Source organism: Limulus polyphemus, unplaced genomic scaffold (assembly GCF_000517525.1).
Source record: "Limulus polyphemus unplaced genomic scaffold, Limulus_polyphemus-2.1.2 Scaffold3688, whole genome shotgun sequence".
Taxonomy (NCBI): Eukaryota; Metazoa; Arthropoda; class Merostomata; order Xiphosura; family Limulidae; genus Limulus; species Limulus polyphemus.
The window spans coordinates 13,701-25,186 of record NW_013669298.1 but is presented as its reverse complement, the minus strand read 5'-3'; the positions used below and the strand labels follow the sequence as shown (position 1 = coordinate 25,186).

General features: G+C 34.8%; 1 protein-coding gene across 3 annotated transcripts in view; it reads left to right on the top strand.

Annotated features, from left to right (window-relative positions):
• Positions 1-7,031, top strand: part of LOC106469857 (G protein-activated inward rectifier potassium channel 3-like) — a 23,204-nt gene extending 16,173 nt beyond the window's left edge. For 2 of the 3 annotated variants that reach the window (XM_022398423.1, XM_022398422.1), the window contains exons 2-3: positions 3,253-4,931; positions 5,850-7,031. In XM_022398423.1, the coding sequence (XP_022254131.1) occupies positions 3,525-4,931; positions 5,850-5,882 (1,440 nt within the window). In that variant the 5' untranslated portion in view covers positions 3,253-3,524 and the 3' untranslated portion in view covers positions 5,883-7,031. Of the gene's footprint in view, positions 1-3,252; positions 4,936-5,849 lie in introns of all 3 variants that reach the window. The other variant, XM_013930371.2, reaches the window with a different exon arrangement.
• The last annotated feature ends 4,455 nt before the right edge of the window (positions 7,032-11,486 follow it).

Here is an 11,486-nt window from a genome sequence, read left to right as displayed (position 1 = left end):
ACCTGATGATGACAAAACCTTGTCGAAACGTTGTACATTTGCTGTCATGTTAAACTTATATTAAAGTTTTTCTTCATTACCCATTTAAGCCGTCTCCAGCCATTATTAGTCTCAAAGTGGGTTCCTCGTCATCGAATTTGAAAAACAAACAATCAATCTCGGACGGAACACAGTTTGGGAAACGCTGCCTTAATGTGTGTGTCAATCAACCCTAGTGTGTGAAGTCTTAAACACATTGTAATCCAGTTTAATTTAGATGCGCATTTAGCTTTAAATATAATCTAACACTGCTTATCTGTATGTCAGTGTCCCACGATATATGGATGTCTGCTTCTTTCAATCTGTTTGTATTTATAGAAAATTGTACTTAAAGTTATCGTTTTTCTATAAGTACAGAGGTATTAATATACAAGTCATGTTTATTTCGCTTTGGTTCAATAATATACATATTGCCCTTTGCAATTTGGGAAATATAGGATACTTGAAAGATAACTTGCTACATATTGGATCGACGATAAATCCTAATCTAAACAAAACTCAATCCAATGCTAGAACATTTAATAAGTTAAGTACTTGGTCTGGTGGTAAGGGCGCTTTTTCCTCTCTCTCTACTCGCAATCTGTGAGTCGGGTTTGAATCCCGTTGTCGAACTTGCTCGCCCTCTCAACCGAGGTAAAGAGTATCCCAAGAGTTGGCGGTGGGTGGTGTTGACTTTCCTCTAGTCAGTCGGTTCTAAATTATGGATGGCAAGCGAAGACAGCAAACGAGTGGCTGTGCGCGAAATTCAAAAACCAAATTCGCAGTTACTCGAGCATTTCAACGCTTTAATTTCATTATCTCTTTTTGAAGATAAAACTCCAAATGCTGCTGATAATATTGAAACAATAGTAATAAAATTAAATTTATCGTACAATCGCCTATCACCAATAAATTCGATACTACCAGATTAATAACCGCGTGCATGATAAAAAAAAATAATGTTTATATTGATAATACCACGTGCATGATAAAAATAATAATAATGTTTATATTGATGATACCACGTGCATGATAAAAAGTAATGTTTATATTGATGATACCACGTGCGTGATAAAAAAAAATAATGTTTATATTGATGATACCACGTGCATGATAAAAAATAATAATGTTTATATTGATGATACCACGTGCGTGATAAAAAATAATAAGGTTTATATTGATGATATAAAAGCGAAAGTCATGTTTCGAGTTTTATACATTGAGGAGAAGAAAGGTTGTTCATATTCTTTGTATAAATTACTCCATAAGGTTGTATTATATTGTCATTTATACTATTAATACAGAGCGCAATTATATGCAGTACCGTTAACATTCCTCGGGATTTTTATCTAACATAACAATCAATTGCGTTGTCTTATTTCCCGTTGACGAGTTTATATACGTGTTTTTTATTATTGTTACTTCTACTTTGACGAGTGGGCTTTGCCATGTACGCTGGATTAAGGCTCCCGTCAGAGAGATCCAGGATATTACATAATGTATTAATAATAATATGCACATAGAAGCTACGTTATTTATCCCGTGTCCTTGACTGTAGATAAGAATATGATAATAATTGAAAGCAGAAACAACTTAAAAAGTCATTTTTAATAGTATTGTAAAATCTCCTTTCCGTGAGTAAAGAGGGGCATTTCCTCTTACAGGGTGTACATGTTCCAAACCAAATCATTACTCTAAGCATTGAAATGGAACTCCTTTATGGAGCATGTTCAATAGACAGACTTTCATGTTCCAAACCAAATCATTACTCTAAGCATTGAAATGGAACTCCTTTATGGAGCATGTTCAATAGACAGACTTTCATGTTAAAGGAGTTCCATTTCAATGCTTAAAGTAATGATTTGGTTTGGAGAGCATGTTCAATAAACAGACTTTCATGTTCCAAACCAAATCATTGCTTTAAGCATGGAGGTTCTATGGACGACTCTCGAAATGGATAGAAACAGTAAATTCAGTTATTGGGGGCAGTTCTTTACCTTCTCTCCCCCCCCCCTGTTCTATAGATGATTCTATCTGCATCTTTTTAACTTTGATAAATAAAAGCATTCTTTACCAAATAAAGGGAGTGAAATCGGTAACGTTCTAAGAGATTTTTGACGTCAAAATTTTGTAGTTCTATAAATATCGTCTCAGAGGAAGAGATGGGAAGTAGAGGAGAGCCGAGAACTAAAACGGGGCATTCAGTATTCTGTCATTATCAAATGACAGAATAAAGTCTTGTGTTGACAGACTGCTAATCTGTTTTTAGATGGTGGATTCCATTCCAGGCTAATAAATTATAAGATGGAACAGTATTTTATTACATCAACTAAAACTCCACTACATCCCACTAGTTCAGAAATGAGTCTCCAACCTTTTTATAAGTTTTTAGCGCTTCTGTTTTCTTGGTCAATTTATGAGGTCTCGTTGATGCCAGTCCAGTACAATCCATGTGTTGAAGGAAGATTGGACATTTTTCTTTGGCGAGAATGATAGCAAGAGATTTTTGCCGAGTTTTGTAACCGCTATCAGAATATATAAAATCTTTCAGTAGATTATCTAAAGCTCGTTCTGTATGTGATGAAAATAGCCGCAATAAAAACTGGATGTTCTGTCTTATCATGAAAGGTATATCTTTTATCTATGTCATTTGCACATTTTTTGTTTGCCTTAGACACTAACGTACTTTCTAAAAAGTAAATAATTTAAAATATACGTCTGCTTGAGAAAGATAATTCGATTATAGAAATCAACACTATCAGTTCTGCTTAATATTATATATGACGTTCATTTATATCACAAAATAAATTTCCCTTGTGAGTGCCTACAAGATATAATTTTGTCAACGGTCTTGCAGTGACCCATTATACTGACCTTTCACGTAGTGTAGAGGATATGCAGAAATATACCAACTCAATATTACGTGCCGAATAAATTGGTTTCACGTGTCATTATTTGAAAATCATGTGTAGGTTAGGCTGCACGTACTATCAAACATTTTTTGTATGCTGTCTTATTAACTTGTGGTTTATTTTAATAAAATTGCTTAATGCAATGAGTTTTTAGTTGTTTTAAAATCTCCGTAAGTCACGTGTTTACCAGTATCTCATCATATCTTGGGACACCATTTTGCTTTCTGGGAATATGTATTCGCAGATTTTTCTAAGCTACTGTTTTATATACGTAGAACATTCGATATTTTAGTGATATTTTCCCCCCTTACTTTCCTTCTAGGTATTGCACTGAAAACTGTTGAATTACTCGAACATCAGCTTAAGAGGATTAATCAACACCAATTATTTATCTGTGGCTTACACCAAGAAGATCTGTTGAGAAGAGCCAAGTATAGGATTAACACCAAAGTTAGCTATCAGAGAAGTAAATGCAGTAAGAGTACCAACACGATTTACGTTGTGGTACTTTGGGCTTTTACTAAAAAGTACTCAACCAAAAACAAAATTTTTGCATCTTTTGTTTAAGTCTAAAACTAGAGTTAAATTAAATAAATGGATGTAGAACAGGACAGCTTTATACGAGAACTTAACAGAAAACAACAAACAGGCCAGGCTGCCAAACAAACCCATCCTTTTGAGAGCGCAGATTCTGCAAGTGAGGACACACTGCCCGGACACCTTTCCCTCAACGGACTAACAAATATTAGTAATAGTAGCCGAAAGACTTATCAATCCGAACAGAAAAGGATCCTACCACGCCGCAACAGAAAACGGCTAGTCTTGAAGAATGGAACTACTAATGTGGTCATCAAAAATGTAGCCAAGAAACGGCAGCGCTACCTACAGGACCTCTTTATAACACTAGTTGACATTCAGTGGAGATGGAACCTACTGGTGTTTGCATTGGGATTCATCATCACGTGGTTAGGGTTTGCCATAATTTGGTGGTTGATTAACTTTTCTCATGGAGATTTTGATCACCTGAACGATACAAACTGGGAACCCTGTGTTCACAATATTAAATCTTTTGCATCGGCGTTTCTATTTTCTCTGGAAACCCAACACACCATAGGTTATGGGTTTCGTTACATCAACGAAGAATGTCCAGAAGCTGTCTTTGCTCTCTGCCTGCAGTCCATCACTGGAGTTATAATTCAGTGTTTCATTGTAGGTATGATCTTTGCCAAGTTCTCTCGACCCAAAAAGCGCCAACAGACCCTCATGTTTAGCCGAAATGCCATTGTCTGTGTCCGTGATGGAAAACTTTGTTTAATGTTCCGTGTTGGTGACATGCGGAAATCAACTGTGATTGGTGCTCAGATCAGTTTGCATTTTATTAAAAAAAAGACCACAAGAGAAGGTGAATTTATACCTTACTACCACACGCTGTTAGATGTGTGCTACGACAGCGCCAATGACAACGTTCTTCTTTCGTGGCCAGTAGTCGTAATCCACGAAATCAATGAAACCAGTCCACTTTATACCATGTCAGCTGAAGCAGTCGTAAAGGACACGTTTGAATTAGTAGTAATCTTGGAAGGAACAACAGCGTCCACTGGTCAGTCCTTTCAAGCAAAATCTTCATACCTTTCCCATGAAGTGTTATGGGGACACCGGTTTGAAGAAGTGATTTCATATTGCAAGGACACTGGTGATTTTGTGGTTGACTTTGGAAAATTCAACAACACTTACGAAGTTGAAACTCCACTGTGCAGCGCCCAGCGATTCTACGAATTCCAGAAGGCTTACACAATGAACTGTGGAAATCCAAGCGTGGCTCAGAAAAAGGTGGGCTATGAGCTCCAAAAGGCTTACACCCTGAGCTGTGGAACTCTAAAAGTGGCTCAGAAGAAACTGAACTATGAGTTTCAGAAGTCTTCCAGCATAGACATTGGAAGTTCGAACGTGGCGCAAGAAACCTTGATGAGGATGGATACTTCGCACAAGCCTATCTTTTTTGTAGGTAAGAGCAGATTCAATTGTTCTGAATAACTAGATTAAATTTAATAAGTAAAACAATAACTATACCAAATAGTTGAAGCAATTTCCAAGCAAACAGTTTTGTTTTTAATGTTTATTATTTTGTACTTATGTATGCGAAGTAGTGTTGTTATGATCACGTCAATTACATGATGTATAAAATTCAGTTGTAATATATATGCAAGTCATTTGTAGACAAAGCAGTGGAGGTTTTGAATGTTGTTTACAAAACCAGAATATTTTTTTAGATCTTTTCTATACAAATCCGTATTGTTGTTGTTCCCGTTCAAACAGTCGATATGTTCAGATGTGAACCTTCTGCAGCAAAGACGTAGCAGACTGATTAATATTCAATATTTAATTCTTGAATACACAACGTTTCTTTGGTTGTTAGCGATTTTTTTTCCCAGTTTACCTTTGACAGAATCTGATGCGAGACGTATATCAAAGTTTCAAAAATAAGCAAATATTTGAATTTAGAGTTACTACGCCTAGAGGGGGATAAATAAACGCATAACATCGCAAGTGTATTGTAGATTTATTAATTTGAGTTAAGGACACAAGATGACATTGATCGGCCAGCCAATCAGAGTCCTCTTTACATCGTGGCGTACCAGTTTTTCGGGTAGTGAATCGAAATTACACCAAGAATTGTTTAGTGATTTTCTCCACCTTCTTTCATTTTTTTTTCCTAACAAACCTTTGGGAACATAGTGATCAGACGTTTGTCTTTGATTAACAATACGCGCCCCAGGGCGTTCATCAGACTTCTGAAGAGCTGTCACGTGAACTTATATATTTTGATACATAGTGTATTTATGTCGACATAATTTTGTGTTAATTCATTTGATTTTTTTAACTGCCATAATTCTAAATATTTCCATTCATTTTACTCAGGTTCCGAGTAGGAAAAAGAACTTCAACATGTGAGATGTAGATAAATCTTTATCTGGTCAGTTTTTTTTTAATATATTTTTATGATCGCGAGAACGTGGATAAAACAATACGCAAACAAGATTTGACTGGATCTGCTGGAAGTATTATTTGAGATTTACTGTGAAGTCCATGTAGCCTAGGATTATAGCTTATTATTTTTATAATATTTTATATATATTAATCTTTGTGTATATTCGGTGTTACGTTAGGTTGAGCACAATTTCTATGTTCTAAATGCAGTGTAACTTTGTTAACTCGGTGATTTCACATTACGGTTATGAAGTAAGAACGAGCTCAAAATTCAGATCATAGTAGTTTACAACGTACGTTGATGGGCAGTTTAAACACGTGCTTTAACATTAATATTCAAATTGTTCCCATGATTTATAATTAATTTTAATAAATGACACAAATTACTAACTTACAAAAAATAATATAATAATATCGGGATGCTTTTAATAGGTTTTTTAGCAAGCAGTAAGTGTGCTAAAAGTTACTAATAATAGAAATATTTACACATCAGTAAGTTATGTTACCATATGTTATTTATACACCGTCAATGAAGTATAAATGAAAATTTTAGCTGTACTCAAATACAAAGCATATGTACAGTTTTCTATATAATATATTTTTATGGTCGTGTTCCTTAAAAGTAAATTTTCAAAAGTTATCACCTTTTTTCCGTTCCTTGTCCATTACATCTTTACATTTTTTGGACATTTTTGGACAACAAAGAATTGTTTTCTTTGACCCCATAAAAGGATAATAATGTATATTTTATAAAAAAAATGTTCCTGGGATTTTATAAAAATTATAATTTCATTACCTTCTTTTTTAAGTTTATACCATGTGTAGAATGAAACAATGTCAAAATTATTTAAATTTGGTTTTGATCTCCATATCCAGTATTGAATAAGCAAGGTTTCCATTCTTATATATACATAATCAAGAAATTGTGCTCTAACTAAAAGATGTACGTAGAAAGAGATCTGAGTTGAAGATTATGCTATCAATAAAATATGTGGACCAGTTTTAATGTGTATTTTTGTATGGAATACTTTGTTATAACATAACTTTTTTATGTACGTAAATGCTTTTGCTCTTTGTAAAGTTGAGTCAATTAAAATAAAACAGAAATTTGAAGAAAAAAATCAGCGTATTACCCTTTATTATTTTATTTGGGGCCTAACGTGGCCTGGTGGCTAGGGCGCTTGACTTATAACCTGCGGGTTGCGGGCTCGAACCCTTTCACTGAACATGCTCACCTTTTCAGTAATGTGATAATGGTCCATTACCTTACTTGTTGGTAAAGAGTAGCCCAAGAGTTAGAGGTGGGTGGTGTTGACTAGCTACTTTCCCTCTAGTTTATCCCCATGCAAGAAATTCAACAAACAAAAATTTTGTTCGTAAATAAACCGAGTCCGTTCTTATAAAAAAAAATGATACACTATTCATACTTTAGCTAGTTTGTCAAATGAAAACAATTTTTAAAATATATATATATATATATGTAGTTTATTAAATCAATATCAAGGTATTCACCAACTGTCATTTCAAGAAAACAAAATTGAAATTCCGATTCAATTTTAATTTTTTATTAGTGTTATAAAGATACAAATTGTCCATGAAATAAATTAAAATACTGAGGCGGCTCTGTTCACAAACCTCACAGTGGATATGTATTAATAAAACAAGTAAGTCGTCATCTTGACGGATTCTCTCGAGCATACAGTTGCCTGTCGCCATGAAGACTAGAAATGCGTGGGTTATCTGTGCACTGACTATGTTCGGTTGGGTTGCATTACAAAAACCTAAAACTCGAGATTGCATCAATTTCGTCTTATTCATTAAAAAAAAACCTATTACCACAAACATTAGCTTGTAAAATTGCAAGTTTGTGAAGGTTGGAATAAATCAGGCAATTTTTATGCATACATATCTGACAAGTTTTTGTTTTTTTTTAAACTAGTATGAGTAATCTACTTTTTCCCTTTTATTGTAGCAACTAGAAACAAAAAATACAATATGTAAATAACATCATACTGGCCTGTTGCAGTGACATCATCAGCCAGCTACGTGATCAATGATTAATATCATGTTCTCAGATTTTGCCGCCATTTTCTTTAAATATTAGACTATTAGGCCTAGACTGAGCTGAGTCGGTATGTTCGTGACGCTTAACGGTTTATCCACCTGACGTTTATGGTCACCTTGGATAAATCAGACAATTTTTTATGTACACATTTTCCAAAATTGACACGCTACGGCCCATCAACTGCGAACACCACTTGGCATGCATCCGTGAGAAACTGGAAGTGTTTTATATTTCTTTTTTTTACAGACACAGACTTCCTCATTCGTATCAGCTGTTTAATGTGTCATTAAACGCTTCGACGGCCATTTATTTTTTCATTTATAGTTGCAGACTTTCACAATGGCTTCAGTCTTAAAACTTCCACGTAATACAACTATACGTCGGCTTGAGAAGCACAATTTGTTTTTATGAAAGCATGAAAAAAATCTAATTCAAATTTTGAGATATTTAGATTAAATAACCTGAATTATTTGTTCACTATATAAAATATTGGCAAAAAATATGTTTTAATTTTGACATTATATAATCAAAATTTGTAATTTTTTGTTCTTGACTCTTCTCTTACGCAAGCTTTGAACTTGATTCGACAGTAAAAGGGATTTTCCACAAATCTTTCAAGGTAAAAAGTGGCAAGGTCTAAGGGGAAATCCGGAACAAAAAGGGAAATCACAGTCTAAGATCTCCAGAACTGCTGATCAGATTCTTTCCTGCATTTAGACCTCGGAAAGCATAAGTGATCTTTTTGTGTTGTTGTTATTCTGAAATTAAATAAGAATTCTGTATAGGACACTTGGACGTCAATAGTCGTTGTTGCCTGGATGAGACTAGAGATGGCGCTTCATCTGGTGATGAGGAAGGTGACCTGTGGTGCAGCAAGAACTTCTCCACTCAATCATTAGCGTGTATTTTTGCATTCGGTGTTTGTGTATGGAAATGTGAAATTTAAATACCAATTAAACAAATATGTACAGGAGCAGTGCGCTTAAATCAGCACGGGCCAGGTGTGGCCTAGTGGTTTGTACCGGATTCTGAATCCGAGGGTCCATGCTTCGCCTGCGTTGTCACAAAATCGCTCTCAGCACTTTGAGCCGTGGCCGCCTTGTAAAATTGACATTCAAATCCTGCTATTTAATTAAAGTACTCCAAGAGATGGCGATGAGTACTGTTGACTAATTACTTTCCTTTTAGTTTATCAGTTCAAAGTTAGCGCAGATAACCCTCGAGTAGCTTTGTACAAGTATCCGCGAGCTTAACATAGAATACAACTCGACTACAAACAATCTTCGCGAAAATGTCCTCGTTCCACTTGATTTTGTCTGTATTAGTTTGTTTTTCTGATGCTAACTAGCAGGACGTTAAAATCCCTTTTACTACACAGAAAGTTTTTATTTTATTTTATAAACACAAGTTCAGGAAATAAAAACGCGTTTTATTTATAAACAATGTTTCGACTAACCAGTCTTCTTCAGGTTCCATATGAAAATATATTAGTGAGTAGAGCTACCTATAGATGACGGTATGTTGTGTAATAGTTCAGCGATTGGTGATTACCTACTAGTAGATGTATTTTACTGTTAGATATCGTACATTGTCTGTATTGATGTATGCTATGATTTACAGCACAAATATTATCTTCGGCCAGATGAGATTCAGCTGAAAAATCCTAGTTCAGCAAAATTCTGCCTGTGATTATTGCTTTCATGATACAGAATGGTAGTTATCGAGATACAGCTGGAAGAAGCAGCCTTTTTGATTGTTATAGTGACGGAGCGTCAGTCATCGAACTGGCTGTCTAACACTATAAGCATATATAATGATAAATAATGTTGACATAGTTGAGTGTATGTGATAATATACGTGTATAAAAACGTGTGAGACGTTACATGTACATAAAATCATTCATTCGTATTTCATCACATAAATGATCTGATCACACATAGAAGCTATGGTGTACCCGTTATTTTTGTTGGTGTTCGTGAAAGAATATCCATGGAAGAAAAAATGTCCACAATGTAATTGAACTGTCTTGGGGAAGTAACATAGTATTATCCCATGGTTTTGATAATGCTAGTGAAGAATGGGCGGGAAAGTGTTCACGCAGAGAGTGAAATCATCAGAGAGTAACCTATGATAAAAGGAAATTTTGTGTATATCCAATGTTTCATTTGATTTTTATGTTCAGTCATGAAGATTGAAATATTTCACAAACATGCAGTTTGCTTGAATATTTCTTATTTTGGAACAAGTTGTAGTTACAACATACTTTAGTAAGGGCTAAAGCAAAAAGTAACACCTTGGTTGACGGCAGTCCATTCAAGCTGCACTAGAGCAAAGAAACATAGAATTCTAAGAACTTATAAGTGAAGTAAAGAAAATGTATAACAATGTGTTAACCACACTTCATCTGCTATATTCAGTGCCGACGAGGCCTTTCGTTTAATACCAGGAATCATAAGGCCCACTAGGATACGACAGACATAATACTCAATTCTAGTTGAGAAAACATTTATATAATCAAATTGCCTGAACAAAAACTGAACAAAATTGTGGTGGTGATGTATATATATTTTTTTATAAATTATATAAGAGCCATTTATAAATCAGATATTGAGGGTAAGGATAAAGAACACGATATTAATTAATATTTAACACTAATTATTTATTATTATTTAACACTATTTATTATTATTTAACACTAATTATTTAACACTATTTATTATTATTTAACACTGATTATTTATTATTATTATATATTTTTACTTGAAATAACTTTCCTTGTCATTCAGAAGAAGTAGAAAACCAGCAAAGATCATTATGGTAATAGAATCTTATGGTCAGAAGCTACAGACCAGCGCCTCCACAGTAGCTAGTCTAATGTCATTTATTTGTGTGGGTTTGTTTGTACTTATGCACATAGCTTCACAATGGGCTATCTGTGCTGTGCCCACCACGAGTATCGAAACCCGGTCTTTAGCGTTATAAGTCCGCAGACATACCGCTGAGCCACTGGGAGGTGGCTATTTGTGTAGGGACCACTGCTAAAACCTTTACCCCCATCCTTCCCCATTAGAACTGGGCTCTGATACTATAATAACCCGACAGTAGCAGAAGGCTCACTTACATCTGATTGACAGTTGTTTTAACTGTGGTTGTCTATAATATCACAAGGAGGAGCTGTGTGCTAGTCAAGTGTACGATGATGAGAAAGCTTGTTCTACAGTGAAGTTCACGTGTGCTTGGAAGATATTTCTATAGGTACTTTAAGTACAAATGTGCTTATAACTAAAGAAATACTTTATTACAAGGACCCGTTTTACTCTGTATCGTTGTTTATAGGTACGTTTTCCTACGATAGGGTAAGGTTTCCCTGACCTCTTCCTCCCCCTTTCAATTGTATTTCTTCTCACACAGGCTGACTTTTAGGTAATTGTACTCTTAAAAGTTAGTTTTGGCACAGTTGTGTTGAACATGTATTCCACTAAAATCCACATAAGACTACATTT